Here is a 20,000-nt window from a genome sequence, read left to right on the forward strand (position 1 = left end):
TTACCAGATACTGATCTCTAGCCCCTTCAAATACTTTTAACTGCTCAGGGTTGGAATCTAAATGAAAGTAAAGTCATGTTACTTACATGTATGTGAAAAAATTTACTTTTTCTGTTTTTATGTTGTAATTATAGTAGGCAAAGCAGCAAGGATAAATTGATTTACAAATGTAAGTAACATATGGACTGCACAATATTTAAACAAGTAACTACATGTCCATAACACTAAGAAAAACACAGGTTACCCTGGGCTGGTGGCTGATACATTTTCGGTTGGAAGGACTTGGCAATAATCAGGTGAAAACATGGCATACAGTATTATTAGAGTTTCAAGAAAATTTCAATGCATGTACCAGGTGTATATAAGTGAATGTACCAAAATGTAATGCTACCACAAAAGTACACTCCTTTCTTTAAACATACCAATAAAGAGATCACCAGCTTTTAGGGTAGAAACATCTTTCTGTTCAAGTTGGCAAGTTAAAGTAAAGGTAAAGTCGTGCATTTATATAGCGCCTTTATCACAAACGTCTCAAAGGCGCTTTACAATGATCAGTTTACCCCCAGCGGACTGGAAGCATATACAGGTGCAAATTGCAGCCGCTTCTAAGCAGTCCATGCATGCTGGTACTCATTTTACCGACCTCGGAAGGATGGAAAGCTGAGTGAACTTCAGCGGGAAAGAAGGTCGCCAAATATTCCACTCTCGGCAGAACCGGGAATGGAACCCGGGACCCTAGGGTTGGAAGGCAGAGATCTTACCACTGCGCCAACCCCTCCAGCCTCCCCTTCCAGCCCACTGCAGTTTGGGATGATCGCACCATGGACTGTAAAGTTCCACATCTTTGGAGAGATGGTCTTAAACAGTCTATGATGACGTGCTGTTCCCTGGTACATGTTGATGTTGTCCATCAGCAGTATCACTGGTGCTTTACTGGGGGCATGTTTCTTCAAGATCTTTTCAAACTTTGCCATTCTCCTGCTCATGAAATTCTTCCTGCAAACAACATACATGTTATAGGCCTGAGCATAACAGTGGCAACGTTTCTTGCCTTTTATTTACATACATACGTGTATTGTAACTCCCAAATTGGGCTTTACATTTACAGATGCATAATGTGACAAACCTTGTTTCATTGCCATCTGTTGGGGATGTGAAAAACTTTGCGTTGCGGGTTTTCACACCTTTTCACCACAAAAGAGATGGCCAATGGAATAGTTGAGCCAGCAAACCGTGGAAAAACAGTGGGAAAGAGGAAACGAGCAAGGAAAAGCTGACTCTGTTAAAAAGTTAGTTTGTGAGTAGATTTTGATACAGTGTAATTCAAGTGCGACCAAGTATTTCCAGATAAATTTTATCCAAACATGTAAGTTCACCATAGTTGCATTTCAGTGACTATTAATGTTTTTGATTGGTTTGATTTCTGGTGGTGTGTGCTTCAACTGGCCAATAATAACATTGTTATATTTGTACTCTTTTCTAAATTCCTAATTGTATTTGCAATACAGTACTATTATATTTATTCCAAGACAACTCCACCTCCAGTCTCGTGCCGTCCAGTTAGTTGTTGGTCAGTTGCAAAGATCCCTTAAGCTTCCATCACAGTTCACTGCCACATGGGAAAGATCTACATGGGAAGAAGCTACAAGAGGAATCAGAGAAAGTCATGTTACTTTGTTAAAAATGCAGATAAACTTGCAACCCTTGGATCTAGCTAGGCTAATGAATCCTTAAAAAACACAATTGACGGTAAAGCACCAAAAATACTTCACTGTGGTGCTACTGAAAGCAATGATTTCCGGGTAGCATATGCTGTCAATCAGAAGATTATCAGTCACACTTGTGTCAGGTGACAATTTCTGTGAGTAATGACTAAGGAAAGTTAATATGTGCTACAAAATGGAAGCAGCAAGTTATTTTCCTAGAACAATTTATTATTGTAGTAGTCATCTGGAGAAATCTTTGACTATTGCTACGTCATAGCCTCGTTTGCATACACAAAAACAAAGATGGCGGATTTCAATTTAAAGTTGACTATTTTTAAAGCATTATTGTTGGCTATTCAAACACATTTAGTTCAAATGAGTGGTCAAGTATGACAACACAGGTAAAGAACTTTCGATTCAGAGAAACTTTCTAGACCGTACTTTCCCTTTAAGCTTCCAAATTTAGCTTTACATTAGCCAACCAATGATTTTTTTGCTAACCACGGTATTAAGAAGACAATGCCAAAGAGTAGGTTCAAAGAAATTAGTTGTTATTTGTATTTTTGCAAAATGGTTAGGTCAGTTCTAGATTATGTTAGGAACTGTGAAAATAATTTTTCAGCCCACTAAGAATATTTCTGTAGATGACGGTATGGTTAGCTTTAGGGGTAGGCTTTCTTTTAGACAGTACATGCCAGCCAAACCAACCAAGTACGGTATTAAAGTCTGGATGGCCACTGATTCTAGTGAGGGTTACATTTTAAATTACGATGTTTACTTAGATAAGGAACCAAACCAGAGGCTTGGAATTTACAGTTTAGGTTACAATGTAGTCATTAAAATGGTTAGGCCTTTCCTGATTAAGAATCATCATGTATACTTTGATATTTTTTTTAGCTCAGTTAAGTTGTTAGAACACCTTGAGAGTAATGACACATGCACTTGTGCCACTGTAAGGGTCAACTGCACAGAGGGATAAATTGTGTGCTGTGGGCGAGAAAGTAGTTCAGCAGAAAGGCAAAGTAGTTTTCACAAAATGGCACGACAAAAGAAACGTTTTATTCCTTTCACCTAATTGTAGTCCTTTAGTCCAGATGTAGTAGTACAAAGAAACAACCAAATGCCTCAAAGCCTGCAGTTGTTGCGCAGGAAATAAGACCCCCAAGGGAAGGGCAGTAAAATCTAGTTTTAAGTGTGTTCAGTACAGCATTGCCCTCTGTCAACCTCCCTTCATTCGTCCAGTCCTCACCTCCCAGGGAAATCCAATTTCCATCGGAGAAATGATGAAATGTGAACGACTAATGGATGGAAGAATGATAGAACGTGAACCACTAATGGATAAGTATATTTTTTTCCTAATGATTAAATTTGTTTGGCTTCCGACTGCCATGGATTTATTTTGCAAGTTTGATTTTATGCATTTGATACTCGAAAGGAATTTTTGAATTTGGATTGTATGGTTGTGTTTGGCGGCTATTTATTCTTCTTTCTTGGTTTTGGCCCAAGAGTTTGGCTATTTCTTGAACATGATAACAAACCTCAAATCTCTGCGTATCTTACATGGTGTCAGTAGGAAAATACTTCGTGCACTTCACGGACCTTGTGGATAGCTGTCACAAAAACATGTCTTCAAATTCTTCTTACTTAGCTGTTAACATCAAATGACAAGGGATTTTTGGCCTAAAATAAATTGATAAATGAAGGACTTTTGCCTTTGACATCTCGAGCATTACCACTGAAGATCAGTATCTCGATTACAACAAATGATGTCCAGATGGTCAACTGATTGTGTGTGAATAACCCCATCAATTTTTCAGTTGTTTTTGTTGTGTTACAGTAGTTGAACGTTTTCTTTGAGTCGAAGTCTTTGATGTGCTGGTCTAGGGAACTTTGAACACAATTTGGCCTTATTTGGTTTGTCACAAAACCCGATAATTATCAATTAACTTTATTACTTTTGAGGTTGTCAACTGTCCGAAATGTTGTTTTACGATAGCAGCGTGGTGTACTTAGCATTTATACCTGAAAGAAAACAGGGAAATTGATATAAACTTGGAACAATTTTTATCCATTGATCGGTACACTCTACTGTAAACTACACTGGGCATATTTCGAATTATAATATACATTTTCAAGTGCTTTGTTAGTTAGTGGTAAACAACTTTATTTACAGCTTAACGGGCCCTGGCCAAACATCTCTCCTTTAGACCAACGGACTATGAAAACCAATTCCAACCGCTCGATTACAGTGGTTCTTGTGATCCTGGACAACACATCGACTTCCCTCCATACATTAAATGTTTGAATTTAATACATAAACTTGCAAGAACAACGCATCAAAGTCAGAACAGTGTAGAAATTGTGTAACGTCAGCTGAGAAAAATGCTAGTCGCCAGGATGCGTCAAGAAAATGACATCACTTGTATTTTGCCCGCAAACATTTAGTACGCGTTGGTAACCAGGCCGCAGGAACATGGCGATTTAATGGCGGGCGAAAATTAATGGACTTAAAGAGTTTGACAAAAAAGCACTTCCTTTCATCGCATAACAATAAAACTTGCTCAACTTCTACTTCAGAAACGATGTCTTGGTTTTCCATATTTAGTATCTCGTTTTGTGTTGTGCTTGCATGTCCTGGCCGTTTTTCTGGGGTGAACAAACGTCTTGGCGTTGGATGAGTCTGCTGACGAGCAGCCTTTCATTGGTCGCTTTTCACCCTTGTGCTGGGTCGTGCTTGTTTTGTTTAGTCCAGTTGTTTTTGAGTCTCTCTTGTTGTTTTCGTCACATAGTCATTTCGGAGTCTAAGTCAGACAAAGCATCTCCTGGATGCAATTTTCTGTTTGTCCGTTTGTCTGTTGTTCATTCTTGATAGGGGAGCGGTTCAGTTCCTTGGCAAAGTTGGCATGTTGGTATACCCCTTTTTAAGGTGAACCGTCGTGTTTGACGGACTAGTCGTTATGTCTGGCGGCCATTCCACTTACCCTACCATTCTTTAAACATAAAAAAACTTCAAAAGGTATTTCTCAGGCCAACAAAAAGGTATGTGACAGCTTGATCATAGTAGCACAATAAGTGTGGACCTTGTAAATTTTACTGGAGGTGTGAAATTTTAAAGTAATATGAACATGCCCAATGTACAAAATATTGATCAGATTGAGCTCAATTTTAATGTTCACGAAGAGATACACTGGGAGTATCTTGTGATTTTTTTAGCATTTGTTTGTAACTTTCATGCTGTTACATTTAAATATGTGCAACTTTGTGTCTGGTCACACAGCAAATGAAGCGTTTGGCAATTTGTAAATAATTATAAGAGCTGTAAAAATCTAACAGGTTGCTTTTGTTTATTACATTTGATAGTATGTAATGAAGGACGTGTTTCAATATGAATTTAAAGACCACATTGATCCCAATAAAGGTAAAAACCACTTTTACTTGAAGTTAGCATTGAAGGTGTAAAACCATCCTGCCTGAATATGGATTGTGTTGCCTTGTGCTTTAATTGCGTTGGGTGTTTACAAAGTAAAAGAGTGAATTTTTCCTTAATTAATTGTGGATTTAGAAAAGTTCTTTTTGGACCTTTGAAAGACATTTCAACTGATTAGCTATTAAACTTTTCCTGTTACATAGGAACGTTAACGTTGAGGTTAATTTGTTAAGAATGACTTTTAATTTCAATCAGTGGAATTGAGGCAAAAAATGATACCCTAGATGTGATACCAAGAGCTCTCTAATAAAAGTACTTCATGTTTCTGCATCCAGGGTAGTCATAATGGTAATTTCTTCACATTTCAACCTTATTTCATTCTCTAAACATTTCTAGTCAAAGGCAATAAAAAGAACTCTTCTTGTATTGCTTCATGGTAACAACACTACAGTATTTTCTTGAAATTCGAAGAAAATTTTCTTATCTAGAGATGAAGTGATGGTACTCCCTTATAAATAGTTTTATTTACTTATGACTTTCCTGACGTTTGTACAGTAATTTGTTTCTTCCCACTCCACTCCACTTCCCACTTGGTCTAAAACTGATGCTTTTCTTCGCAATGAAATGGCCCAGTACATTCATGAAACGATGGCATGTGATAATGATGGAAATGGTGTGGTACCACCTTCAAGAGGAGTAATCCTCAAAAGGATAAAGCAATATTACCATAGTCAAAAACATTAACAAGTAACCAAAACAGACCAGGAGACCAGGAGAAGAGGCGGCGGCAAAGATTTATCAACAGAAGGAACAAATTAACCATGGTAACATTTGTCTTATTTTCTGCAATGTTAATATAAATATTCTGAGAGCCTGGATTATTATGAGCAAGTGATATTACAGACCACATAGTTTAATTAGTTAATTAATTTTATTACCAGAGCAGAGTTTTTCAAGGGCCGATACAGGGGTTTCAATATATATATTTTTTGAAATACTGGAGCCTGGTCTAGGCCAACTAAGCGAAGCTCACTCGTCTTTTATAAGGCTTTCAGTAACAATCAAGCCACAGTTGCCAGCCACGAGAAACAAATTTGTGACAACATCCACGGTGGCATACCAACTGTACCCAGCTTCTCATGAAACCCCTGCAGATATTGTTATCTAGTGGATAAAGGCTGCATATCCAAGTGGATGGCCAGTTTGCACTGACAAACAATTGCAGATAACAACTTTGTCATGTTAATTTTGGCAAGAGAGACCGAGCATTGGAAGCGGCACAGAGAGAAAGGGAACAGGAGCTAACAAGGGACGAAATTAATAAAATTAGATCAGAGGTACAGATGGCGGGCAGCCAAGTAATTGGGCGGGGGCCAGACTTAGATGATGAAGACACAAAGAAAGATTTGGAGTTAAAATGCAAGGAGAATTTAAAGAAGGGAACAAGAGTGAACGAGAGAACCAGCAGAAAGGGAGTAGGATCTGGTACACAATAAAACACATGTCAGAAGACGAGAGGCTACATGTGAGAGATATATTGGATATGGCAGCAAAAGAAAATGTGCCTCCAGCTCACTGACCCCTCTGAAGAGTTTGACGGCAACAAGTTCCAGCGCAGATTCCATCAACAGAAGAGAAGACTGGCTTTGCACAAGGATAAAACAGGTGCTTCCACAACGTTCACAGCAGTGGCTACCACTACCAGTTTTGGCCAATCACGAGAACAATGAATTTTTTTCGTTTACTGCTGGCGCCAGGGTTGTCCATTAGAAGCCGGTAGCCAGCGGATTTCCGCCGGCTCTCAGACCATCTTGTGCCGGCTATTGTGCGCAATTTTTTTTGGAAAAAACAAGAAACAATTGCGTTATGTTACCAATCATCTAGATTCTTAATTAACTTTTTACATGTGGAATTAAACTTTAGTATTTCGTTTTCCTTTTATATTTTAAAAAAAGAATAAGATCCTTGTAGTAAGGACATACAGAAATTACAGAAATTGGTGTTGACAGATAACTTTCGTAATAAGTGCGAGACCTCAGCATTGCACAAACGTGGCATGCAGCTTGTGTCAAAGAAGTTAAAAGGTATTTCAAAAGTTTTTCAAAGATGGAAGGTCACAATGGAAAAAAGCGGTCACTTTATGATTACTTCTGAAGTCAAACGAAAAAAAACACATCCAACGAAATGATGGTGATCAAGGTAAGCCCCACAAATAATTTCACCCAGTTGATTAAATCAATTATCTAGTGAATGAAAGAAATTATATGTTTTGAAGATGAACTGAAGAAATGATCCTCGAACTTGGTCGTATATGCACCTGAAAAAAATTCGATTATCTAATGTTTTGCAAAAAGGCTCCATGGTGTAAGAATTTGGATGTTGAATTTAAATGGCGTTATTCCACCGCCTGCCTTCAAAAGAAACACAAGAAAAATGTCTCTTAAGAGAAATACCTTTAGTTACCTTGTTACTAATATGTTTCTGCTCTATCATAAAATTGCCTTGAAATTGAAAGTAGAATATGGAGGTTGCAGGTCTAAGGTTAGCTTTTAAGAATGTTTAGGGGTACTTTCTGTATTGGTGAGACAATGACCTGCAACCCGCGATCTGCAACCTCCAAATTAGACCTGCCGCTTTTTATCAATAATTATTTGTTTTTCTCGAATTTAACTTTCAGAATTGTGTGATTTTTAACATAGAACTTTGCTGTATACCAGTTAAAAGGACTGTTACAAGCTGCTCAAAGAACCAGGCAAAGTTATTTTATATTGCAACTAATTTCATTTACGTCTTTTCGGGAACTAAACAACAATTAGCAATTTTTTTTAATGGAGAATTACGTGTGTGGGGGGATACTGATGAATGAAAAATCCTTTATTTGCCTTTCTAAAAGCAAAGGCAACTGCTCAATCATATATCAGTAAATAACAACAGTCAAAAAAACGAAAAGAATGAATGCGAAATGTCGTGATTCCTAAGGATACGCAACACAGCGGCTTTTGTAATGTGAATTCCAGATGATTATCAATTCTCTATATTAATGAATGAAGCATAGGTTTTCTGTAATAACACTTGTCAAGTTTAAAGGGGCTAGGTCATGATTTGCGCATGCACACTGGGAAGCAACATCTTTGAAAAACAGCGGGACACCTTTTTTCAAACTGTCCGCCATTACCGTCGACTCGAACTCAATCTGTTTAATCCTAAGCAATCGCGACGTCGAACTTATCTGATCTTTTTTGTAATTTCAAGTAAATTTATTAAACTTTATTTTGACGTAGCTATTTTCACCCATCGGTGGTATTTTCGGTTTTAATTGCGATGTCATACACTAGTGGTGGCAGTCGGGGAGGACGAAGGGCCAACTCAGGCCGTCTAATTCTCTCCCCAGACAAGCTTCTCCTTCGGAGGAAAACGTGGGATTCTCAATTCAAGCGAATAAGATTGTCCAAAGACATTCATTCAACGTGGAACACGTTGAAAAGCAACAGCAGCTTCAACACAGATTCGTCATTCGCTACTCATTTGCTGTCGTTGGAGCTTCGGCGAAGAGAAAGGTGAGGATGTTTCATCTATTGTATTTTCTCCTGAAAAAGTTGTACGGTACTTAACAGTTCTAATATTAACTTAAGCTTTATACATATGTCTTTTCTTTATTTTGAAGGCTGAAAGACGTCTTTTCAGGAGGGTCAAAAAGAAGTGGAGATAGACAAGATGAAGACAACGCCAAAAAGGCTCGAACCGGTTAGAGTTGTAAATTGTTCGTTATAAAGTACTTCGTTTGCTCTTAATGATATTCATTTTTCTCAGACTTTAGTTTACGTACAGCCCATAGATATCCTTAGGCCAAACATATTATTAACATTTAATGTTTTCGTGTTGTTTCAGTGTCCATTACTTCAACACCAATTCAACATCGACATAATGCTCCTTGTTTTGATTCTCCAAGTGGAAATTTAGCTTTTCGGAAATCAAGGTAAATATTTGTTATGGCTTGAATGTTGATGTGTACATGGTTATCTTCTGAGCTATCTTTAAGTCCTTGGAAATTTGACTTCTCAACCCCTGACATGCATTTCTGCTTGACTGCACCTTTATTCCTCCAAAGAGATAACTAAAGTGAACTCAAAGAAGAAACATGCTTCAACTGCCTTACTCTATGTAATCTGCTATTATTAAAATTTTATTTGCTGAAGGAAGAGAATAATTTGGAATATATAGGAGATTATTCGACATCATAACCCATCCATTAATTTCTTTCAGTCTCGTTGGATGATATTATACTAAAATCGTTCAATATCTTATTCTTTTTTTCTTGGAATGATAGAGCCTCTCCTATGTCACTGGAATCTTCAGATGTTGAGATAGAAAATGTCACTGTTTCATCAAATGTCACTCATGCTGGAGAGTCGTCATATCACATAGTAAATGACTCTGTGATAATAAGTCGTGATGCTGAGAGTGATGAGGAGAGTTTTGCACTAGGGAGTGATTCAAGTGAAGATGAGGATTATTCCTGTACAACTTCAAGGTACAAAATTCAGACCATTATTTTCTTAGTGAGTTTACCTAATTGTTCTCTATCTTTACAATACTTCCATATACATGTAAATGGTTGGCTATTATTTTATTTACTTCAAATGTTCTATACTTACACCCAGGTGAACATTATGTCTACTGAAATGTATGAAAATGTTTTCCTTTATGTGGGAACTATTTTTGTGTTAAATGAAGTCATGGAACTATAATGAAACACACAGACATTTACAACTATGTTGTACAAATATAGACAATGGTGGCCTTTGCAGAACAGATGTCTAAGAATATTGTCGAGATGCTGCCTGTTTTAACTTGGAGTTGATTTTCTCTGTCTTCCATGGGATCTTGTGTCTCCTTTTAACTGTTGGTCTGTTTAATTTTATGTCAACTTGAATTAATTCCTGTCCTCCATAAGATATCCTGTATCTTAGTATTGTTCATGAATAATCTTCATCTGTTTTAGTAGGAAAAGGTTTCTTTGACTTGAACATGAGTGAAAGTCCTAGTTAAATAATTACATACAAATGTATGCTTCAAGTCTATAGGATCACTGTGGAAAGTGCACTCATGGAAATGAATAAGGAAAGTAGCGACGATTCAGGAGAAAGTGATAGTGATTCAAGGTACCATATGTACTCAGTCTAATAATTAATACTACACCACTTGCACAAGTACAGCAATTGAGGCTCTTAATTTTTGCCTCCTAGCATAAGGTGGGAAGGAAAATTGATTTCACCCTTGTTTTTTGAGCATTTTTCTAGTTACCTGTTGCGACATGAATAGGAAAAAACTTCTGCAGCTACATACATATACTATTAATTTATCGAAGTCACACCAATGGAACATAGGTGCATTGTTGTTCACCACTGTTGACAATCTGTCTTCTTGTGTTACAGTATTGAAAGTGCCATTGTGGACCATGTCAGTGATGTTGAAGATACTGTAGATGATAAATGTGCTTCAGACAGAAGCTCACCTCAAAAATTGGCTGCCTCTGGTCCAGCGGTAGAAAACTCTCCTGCAGTGGAGACTGCAAGTGTTGAGTTTGGTCCCTATGTTCGATTTTCAAGATTATATGAACAGAATATTTACAAAGAAGAACTTGAAACTATCCGGTCAAAAAAAGTTATTTGCTCTCTTGACCTTTTGCTAGAACAGTTTATGGGAAAGTGTCCAAGTCCAGGTTGTTTGTTAACAAGAACGATGGACTACTCCATTATTGGAACATGTGTAATAGTACGTTGGCAGTGTTCATCTGGCCATAAAGGGAGGTTTTCCTCATCAAGAGAAATAAATGGTTTGTGGGCCAACAATCTGCAAACTGCAGCTGCTGTGCTACTTTCAGGGAACAATCATGCAAAGGTTGCAAGATTTGCTGATTTCATGGGCCTATCATTCATCTCAAATACAACTTTTCACCGGATGCAAAGGCGCTACTGCATCCCAGCAGTTGATAATTGGTGGGAGTGGATGAGAGGGGAGCTAATTCAACAGTTTAGAGGTGAGAAGGTAGTACTCTGTGGGGACGGACAGTGCGATTCACCAGGTTTTTCTGCTAAGAATCTGTGCTACTTCCTTATGGAATTGGTTACAGAATATATATTGGAAGTAGAAGTGGTGGACAAAAGGCACGTGGACATGAAGAGCAATGCTATGGAAAAGAAAGCCCTTGAGCAAGCCCTGACCAGGTTGAAACAAGTCCTAAATGTAGTAGAAATTAGCACAGATGCATCTACCACAATCAAAAAATTTCTTGGTGAGTCCTACAAACATAAGAAGCATAAATCAACAAATCTCTCAAGTAAAAAGAAGATGAAATGATAACTGAACAGAATATAATTTACATTATATCTAACGTAAACGTTACTTTTAAGAATTTTGCCCTTCCCCCCTTCTTTCCTTCCTTCATTTACTCATTAAATTCATTGTCCTTTCAGCTGACAGCTTTGAAGATGTTTTTCACTCCCTTGACATATGGCACAAAGCCAAAAGTATCAGAAAGTGCATTCTAAAGGTAGTATCACAGTAAACTTAAAATTGCTTTTTCCTTAAAAAAAAAAGACTTAACAGGGCTTTCAGCTATCGTCAACACTGAGAAAGTCAGCTTTGTTAAATACACTAACTTATTTATACAGTCAGTTTCTCTCCTCAAACCGACTGCCTTCTTCAACACCTGTTGAGCCATCTGGATACACAATAGTTCTGTAACAGCACAATTATTATTGATTTGTCAAACATGTTTTTTTTTTTTTTTGTAAATGCATAGGTAAGCAATTTGAGGGCAAACCAGAAGATTGCCAAGTGGACTGACCACATCATCAACCACTTTTGGTATATCTGCAGTGTTTCCAGAGAAGATGTTCCACAGACGGAGAAGCATTGGATGTTCTCAAGGTAAATATCAACCTTCTTGTGCAGTACCAGGAACAACTTTAGCAATGTGTATAAGTATTCCTTAAAATATAGGGTTTGAATGTAGCAACATAATGCATCAGTTTCATAAAATGTTTGTTTTACATTTTTTTAGACCAAATGGGTTGGCATCCTTCACCATGTTTGCAATGTTCATGAGTGGACTGGAGGCAAGTGCGATCATGAGGAACTAAACGATACACACACCCTTCCATGGTTTGATAGGAGAGAAAAGGACTTCGAAGCCTTACAAGAAATTATACTCGATCCAGGCCTTCTTCAAAGCTTTAAGTATTACGTACGGTTCAGGTATGCCTTCTATTTCTTTGTTGGGGGGAGGGGTGGCAGAAGGGTTATAAGATGGCCACTGACCAACAGGCCCCTGTTATTGAAAGATGATTGTAAAGGCTATCCGCTGCATAAAACACCATTCATTGGATACTGCACTATCCACTGGATAGTGCTTTAACCAGTGGATAGAGATGCCCAACCTTCAAACAACTAGGGCCAGGTATATATCAAAGTACTTTTCTGTACTAGTACATACGCAGTTGTGATCACATGGTCTTCATTTTTTTTTTTGGTCCACCTTTACTGTACAAGATATCATTACAGCATACTGAAGTTTAGTACATATAGATGGCAATGCATGGAGGTGTTTTGGTGTTGACATTATTTTTTATCAATGTGTTTTATATCGTTGCAGACATACTGGTGGGTTGGAATGCGCTAATAGCCTTTCGTTGGTCTACACACCAAAGAGATGTGCCTACTCGTAAGTAAAATTCCTTTTTAAACCTTGGCCAACCCCCAACTTTCCTCATTTAGGACAAGGAAATTCAAAGTTACACAATGAATGAATTATGGATACTTTAGAATATCAAAGACAATGCTTAAAGGGGCTAGGTCACGCAATTTTAGGCAATTTCAGCACTGATCGAATGGTCATAGAATTAACTAAAATATCAAAATAACTGTTCAAAACTATAGGAGAACTCTAACAAAACACAGGGAAGCCAAGAAGGGACATGGATGGACAAAACTGGAGAGGATTAAAATGGATTCAATTTGGGTAAATTTGAAAAACGTCAGCCCACCTTTTTTCAAATTTATATCAGTCTATATCAAAATATCATTTACAAAGCTGGAAAATCGTTTTCAGCTGTTATGTGGCCGTGATTTTCCAAAAGAAAGACTCTTGCTCTGCCAATTTGACGTTTAGAGCTCATAATTAACAAAATTAAACAGAATTACCTAAAATAGCGTGACCTAGCCCCTTTAAGGGCATACATGACACTTAAAGAACATATTCATACAGGATTGTAACCATTTACTTGAATGTTCATTCTTTTAGCTTCAGAGCATATAAGGCACGCAAACAACTTGCTGCTATCGACTGGAACTTCCATGTCAAACGAGGGCAAGCCAGAAGTAAAAGCGAGGATAAGCAACTTGTAACAAGAAAGTACAACCAACGAACCAAAGCATGGAATGCTAAGATTGTGAAAGAGGAAAAGAGTTTCGGATATATTCCAATGCTAATGGCCAGAATTCTCCATAGAAGGCTTGTTGATACTAACACAGTTACGCATCATGTGAGCTTGTCAGAGGATGACCCTGCTAGGATCGCACCTACCATTGCACAGGCACCCCCTGTGTCTTCCACAGAGTTGTTTGCGGCGCGAGAAACAAAAATCCGTTTTAGCAAATAAAAGAGCATTGACTAGATTTCTTTACATTACATTTGTCTTCTTTCACATTATTGTACATAGTATTCAAAGATAACAATATTCATACAACGCAACTGCAAAAAGTTGGAATTTTATACACCTTATTAAAAAATGGCAGTCATTTTAGTATTATTTTGCTTTCTTGAAAATTAGCCCTAATGCCTCGTTCAAGGTCAAATGTTGTTTCCAATTTTTAGTTTCAAAATAAGGTAGCAGGGGCTAATTTGCAAGCAAACAAAAGAATACTAAAATTGCCAAAATTTTGGAATAATGTGTATAATTAACAACTAACTTCTATTACTTTTTTCAACGTGTAATTCAATTAAGTGCACATAAGGGGATCAGTAACAACAAAGGGAAGGGGGATTGGCTCATGCAGCACATTGGCAATGGAATGGTTCAGGGGCAATCTCCACATTAATTTGTGTAAAAGATAAACATGATCTCTGTGGTCAGCACGTATGCCTTAAAGTGCCTGTCACCTCAACACACTTTTCCATTATATTTATTCTCTGAAATTGTCCCAAATACATGGTGCTGTTTATAGAACCTTTAGATTGAAATGTCACTTTTTTATTGGCTTTCAAAAACGGGAAAAGTGATCATACTTTGATCCATAACCGCGCAATGAAGGAGAATGGGTTCGATACCGGGTTGACGTCACAAATTAATTTGCATTGAGGAAGTTCTTTGAAAACAGCCATGCAAATTAATTTGTGACGTCAACCCGGTATCGAACCCATTCCCTTTCATTGCTCGGTTATTAATCACGGTATGACCACTTTTCCCATTTTTCAAAGGCAATGAAAGAGTGAAATTTCAATCTAAATGTTCTAAGAACAACACCATGTATTTGGGATGATTTCGGAGAATAAATATATTGGAAAAGTGTGTTGAGGTGATAGTCACTTCAATATGCAGCCAAGAACATGCATGCACAACTTTTATATTGTGTTCAAACTTTATAATTGGTAAAAGTGAAGCAGGGCAGACTTTTGTTTGCGAAATTAGTTTTTTGGCAGAAAGATCAATTTCAAAATAGTATCGAGTCAATAGTTTTGCATCTGAAATATGTGTGGCCAGCCATGATTTCCTTAATGTGACCTAAATCCCATATAAAGACCAGTACGTGCTGGGTAATGGTGCCTAACACACCAGACAACACACGAGGGAGCAACCTTTCTTTTACCTTTGCCCAGATGGCCGTATTTATCTAAAATAAATTGCCTGTAAGCCGCTTTGCGAAACGTTCTCGTGCTATTGTCTTCTCTATCATTTCTTATATCTGCACGGTTTTTGATGCACAATTCCAGCACATCAGCATCCAGGCAGACTTTTTTAAACCTTGCATGTTCTGTAACACATTTCCTTTTTTTACAACAAATGATCTCAATCTCCTGCGACATGACCCTGCAGCTACCACATTTACACCACTGTGGAGGAGGTTCTGACGTTCGCCAAGCAGGCGGCAGTTGCTGTCCAGCTTCTGGTTGTGTGGTCTGATGGCCTTCACTGCAATGTGGATTTCCATTACTTTCTTCAGAATTGTTGACCTCCCTATCGCCGTCTTCGACTGCGTCCTCCATTAGAAGAAGTGTATTGATGTAATCCATACTGCCTATTCCCCTCTGCAGTGCCCGAGTGCATAACTTTAGCACCGTCTCAGCATAGAGGGTTTTGAGGAACTCCTGCCGGAGAAGGGTTTGACTAAATCTGTATTTACTCAATACAGGTTCATTTACTAATCCCAATGTGACTGCATTAGGATTAGAAAATTTTCACAAGCAATTTTTTCATACACTTTCCTAGACTAAGAACGTAAAAGTAATATCTGGGGATATAAGAATGATTTTTGTTTCACCTTCACTCTTTCATTTTCTCTATTTCGCTCTTCTTCTTCGGTTGGTCGAGAAGGTTCACGCGACGCTGTGGGTACAGGACGATTTGAAACTGAAGTCTCACAAGAATTTCTTTCCTGTGAAGAGCAGTACAACACCTTATAACTGGTACTTGAAACAACATTTTCTAGGAGAATACCGGAGGGAATATTGTCTACTTTATCTTCTTCACAAGCGCACATTTATGCAAATTGTATACACAACTGGTCAAAAGATCTCTCAGGCGCAAATTCAAGCACGAAGAAAAAAAAAGGCAGTAACACGGAAACATTTCAGAGCTTTATTCGCAAATAGAAAAGATAATACAAAAGACAAATATGTTACTTATAAGCTTACTCTGTTTTGGCAAGGTTTATTTCGGGTGCCACATTTACACGCCGGCGAACACAACAGGTTTTCGCCTTTACAAGGACAGCCTCTTCCATTTGCCGTTTGCTTTCTGGAGCACGTACTTTTACACTTACAAGAAGTACGACTCTGAAATTTTAAAGAAATCACATGCATGTGAAGCGGGGTACAAAATAAAGTTTCAAAACCATAACATTCATTATCTTACCGAAAGCGAAGGCGGCGAATTATCGTCCGATTCTACACGTGAAGTTCCAGCAATGCCACCAGACTGCAAACTCGCCTGACCTTCCATTCCCTTCTACTAGTATTGCATAAATCGAATCCCAGAATAGCGAGCACTATTCCTTATGAGGCGAATACCTTCGAGCAACCAAAATCGACGTCGGGTGACATTTTACTCGCAACGTGATATGTTTAACAATAGCAAACAATTGGAAATTGACATGCATGATGACGGATAAAACGGACTCAGTGTGCAGACTCACAGCGTGACCTAGCCCCTTTAAAGAAACTGGAAAATTTGAAGCAGAATGAAACGAGAAAAGTAATGCTACTATGTACTGTGACAAGCATGGCGTGACAAATACATTTTTCAACACCTGTTTTGCGTTATTTATCTCCTGAAATATTAAACTCTCAACAAATTAATTTTGTTCTGTATATGGCATGAAAATGATTGTGCAATTGGGGTGCAAATCATGTGATATGCAACTCTCAGTTTACTGCTAGGCTTACAAGGCATTTATGAGTCCCAGGAAGTCTAATAGCCTTTCACACTGAAGCTCCACATCCGTCACTAGGACAAGTGCACAATTGGGATCCCTGAATGGCGAGGGCTAGATACGTTTCGATGACCCTGTGCTGAACGGTTGCCATGTTGTATACAATGGCATGAGTATAGCACATGCAGGAGTAGCCATTGTCATGCCACCACATATCCGACTCATGAATATTGAGCATATAATGGAAGGCAGGATGACTATGGTCAGAGTTAAGCCAAATGGGGTGAAGCTGGTGATATACTCCTGCTATTGTCCTACTGAAGAACATAGTACCTCCTCGAAGGAAACCTTTTACCGCACACTACACAGAGCCATTGAGAAGACGAGGAAGGAACATCCTTCGTATAAGATCATTGCAGCTGGAGATTTCAATGCAACCATTGGCCAGGGCCCAGTTGTTCAAAAGACAGGCTAAACTAACCTCTGGTTAGGCCAAAGGAGGACATTTCACCTATCCCAAGATGCTTTGCGTCAATTTTGTCATCTCTCGTCACGGTGAAACGAGCATTTTATGGTATCGAAGCCAATTTTCATTCACGGAAATATATGCGACTTCTTTTATCCAGGTAATTTTCAATACGCCCATTGGTTCTTTGATGTTTCTTGAACATTATTATCCAGTTTATTGTCCAATTTATGTTTTGTTCTTCTAGCCAGGACATCCGTTTGTAACTGTCTTTGTTCAAGCAAATAGAAATATGCTCCGATGACCTCGGACAATTGGGTGAGTGTATATTGATATGGTTGAGTTTTCGTGTAATAAACTATTAATATTTATAGCTAAGGGATTAGTTATGCTTGATCAGCGCTCCGACCTCTTTCGACTTCGTGATTTAGACTGGTTTGACCATTGTGAAAATTTCAAATTTTCTGCTGTTTGTCCGCCAAAATGCAAGATGGAGGTGTCAGATTCGGTGAACGAAATGCTGCGAACATGATGCCAATTTGGTCGAGCACTCGCTTGTCTTACCCTCATTTGGATTTGTATGCGCTCTTTCTCTTTACGTACTTCGAATAATTTGATTATTTCGGATTGGAACCTGTTCTGTCTCTGTCTCGCGAAATCGAATGCAGCCACGAAGAATCACCAGTCCGTCGATCGCTTGGATTTCAACAAAGCTTAAGTCCCGCGCAGAAGGTAATTGTTTTCTTGAATGTGTGCAAAATAATATGTGTATCAAACAGTGTACTTTTAAAAGCTCATGTATCTTGTGTTTATTATCATTGATCGTTTGCTTGCCTCCTTTACTCTGAAAAGGTTTCATGCTTGTATTTTTTAATTCCTTGAAATATTTCTTTGCTCCAACTTCAGGCATCTCGTTGCATCCTTAAAAAAGCGAGACTGGTGCAATCACCAAGAAGCCCAAAACAGCTGCCGTCAGTTTCAAAGAGATCTTTCCCGTGGCAAAGAAAGGAGCAGATTGCTCTGATTCAGTTTGTCGCTTTATTTGGCGAGTTCAAGAAAGAAGGTACCGAATGGTCTACATTCGGTAATCGCCACGATTACTGGGACAAAGCAGCAGATTTTGTGCAAGATATTTCAGGGACTGAATTTTGAAGATCTGGTAAGTCTTTAAGTAATTCATATTGATGAAATTTTCTTTTACTGGACTTTTTTCTTTTTGTAGCAAGTAAAATAGATAAAATTTTTATGAGCTTTATTAAGTCCATTTTGAAATCACTGGTTATCCTTGTAATGTGATTGACTCTCAGCACTGCGATGTATTCACAAATCACACTATCTTTTGCTTTTAATCTCAACTTTTTCTCAGTCAATGAGAATGGGACAGTAAAACAAAACAACCAATCAGATTTTAAGGCTTTTTTAAACAAATCAGTCACATTTTAATTCTGTCAAGTGTAAGTGTCAATAAAGTTGTTGTTGTTGTTGTTGATTACAGAAAAATGAAAGACCAAAAAACCATCGACTCAATAAATATTTGCACTGACCAAAATCTTGTTAAGTTCTTCTATTCACACTATAGGGTACTGAATTGTGCGATTTCAAAATATATCTAATAAAGTGGTAATTGAACTTTGGGTCGTGCAATTTTGGTCTGAAATCATACTGCACTCGTTGGATTTTGACATCGCATGTATGATTTTGGACCAAATTGCACTCCACTCAGTTCAATTACAATGTTCCATTATTTATTTCAGAAAATAAATAGACAAGAAAAGCAGAATTGAAGAACAGTAATAGAACACACAGAAAATGCATTAAGACAGTAAATAATGAAATGATATTTTTTTTTGTTGCAGGAAGCAGCATCCGACAGAAAGTTCTAGGTGAACTAAAAAATAAATATGCCACAGTAATGGAAGCGGAAGATGCCATGGGTATCACTGTAGAGTCCTACATTGATGGCACACCACAACGACAAGGTGCAGCAGCTGCGTGTATCACCAGCATTACTGGAATAAATGAAAAGTCTGTCTCCCAATCAGATTGGTGACTTAGTCATTGAAGGGTTGGCCTCCTTGGGTGGAGGGATAAGTGGAACTTCCTTTATTTCTGATGTTAGTGATGTGCTGGTGGTGTTCTTGCAGAAATTGGAGTATGGAGATGTGTTAGGTATCTTGGACAAGCTATACACCTGGGCAGCTCGCAAGATTGGTATTACTTCCAATCCACGAACATTTGTGCAGCTGTCCATGGATGCTATGAAGAGGCTTGAAGAAAACAGCAAGCCCAATTTGGTCTTGAAGTTCTGCCAAGGACTCGCCATGGACAGACCAAACAATGCAGGGCCACTCATCCCAATACACAGAATGCCTTTTGGTTTAATCCAATATTGCATTGAGTTCTTCACATGCACAAATGTGATGCAGGTAGGTGTCATTATCAGTTTTTTACTGTCTTTTCTGTAAGAGGCAATGTCAGAGTGGAATTTTTAGGCTTTATTGTGTTGCTCTCCTTCAGAGGAGGAGTGTGGGATAATTTCCCGAACTGCTCAAGTATGTGGTTTATATTGTTGTCAGTCACTTTTGAATTTGATGGAGGTTGTGAAATAAAGCAGGGCTGGGTTTTTTATCAGGTTGGCCAACTCTTAGAAGTCGAGGATATCCCTAACGTCAGCTTTACTGACTACCATGTATATGCATTACACTGCATATTGTTGTGACAGTCAAAGGTTGCTGTTCTGTCAGTCAAA

The 20,000-nt window shown here is 38.2% G+C and overlaps 2 protein-coding genes and 2 pseudogenes across 2 annotated transcripts in view; 2 read left to right on the forward strand and 2 right to left on the reverse strand.

The window, feature by feature from the left end:
• LOC138005271 (uncharacterized) overlaps positions 1-974 on the reverse strand; it is a 14,633-nt pseudogene extending 13,659 nt beyond the window's left edge.
• Positions 975-8,454: 7,480 nt separating this feature from the next.
• Positions 8,455-13,796, forward strand: LOC138005272 (uncharacterized; annotated as a pseudogene).
• A 1,112-nt stretch (positions 13,797-14,908) lies between these two features.
• LOC138005273 (uncharacterized) lies at positions 14,909-16,355 on the reverse strand. The gene is made up of 3 exons (XM_068851526.1): positions 16,269-16,355; positions 15,676-15,789; positions 14,909-15,502 (listed from the first exon to the last, which is right to left on the reverse strand). The coding sequence occupies exons 1-3, from the start codon at positions 16,353-16,355 to the stop codon at positions 14,909-14,911; spliced, it is 795 nt and encodes a 264-aa protein (XP_068707627.1).
• Positions 16,356-17,551: 1,196 nt separating this feature from the next.
• LOC138005274 (uncharacterized) overlaps positions 17,552-20,000 on the forward strand; it is a 4,626-nt gene continuing 2,177 nt past the window's right edge. Inside the window, exons 1-4 of the mRNA XM_068851527.1 lie at positions 17,552-17,569; positions 18,158-18,314; positions 19,108-19,276; positions 19,371-19,677. Coding sequence (XP_068707628.1) covers positions 17,552-17,569; positions 18,158-18,314; positions 19,108-19,276; positions 19,371-19,677 — 651 coding nt within the window. The remainder of the gene's footprint in view (positions 17,570-18,157; positions 18,315-19,107; positions 19,277-19,370; positions 19,678-20,000) is intronic.

The sequence above is a fragment of the Montipora foliosa genome, chromosome 6, assembly GCF_036669935.1.
Source record: "Montipora foliosa isolate CH-2021 chromosome 6, ASM3666993v2, whole genome shotgun sequence".
Taxonomy (NCBI): domain Eukaryota; kingdom Metazoa; phylum Cnidaria; class Anthozoa; order Scleractinia; family Acroporidae; genus Montipora; species Montipora foliosa.

Excerpts from the sequence above, each read along its gene's own strand:
- LOC138005273 (XM_068851526.1), bottom strand. The coding sequence starts at position 16,355 with ATGGAAGGTCAGGCGAGTTTGCAGTCTGGTGGCATTGCTGGAACTTCA. Across the intron at positions 15,790-16,268 it reads ATTCGCCGCCTTCGCTTTCG|GAAAGAAATTCTTGTGAGAC; the intron begins GTAAGATAATGA and ends TGCTCTTCACAG. Across the intron at positions 15,503-15,675 it reads GAGAAAATGAAAGAGTGAAG|GAGTTCCTCAAAACCCTCTA; the intron begins GTGAAACAAAAA and ends CTTCTCCGGCAG.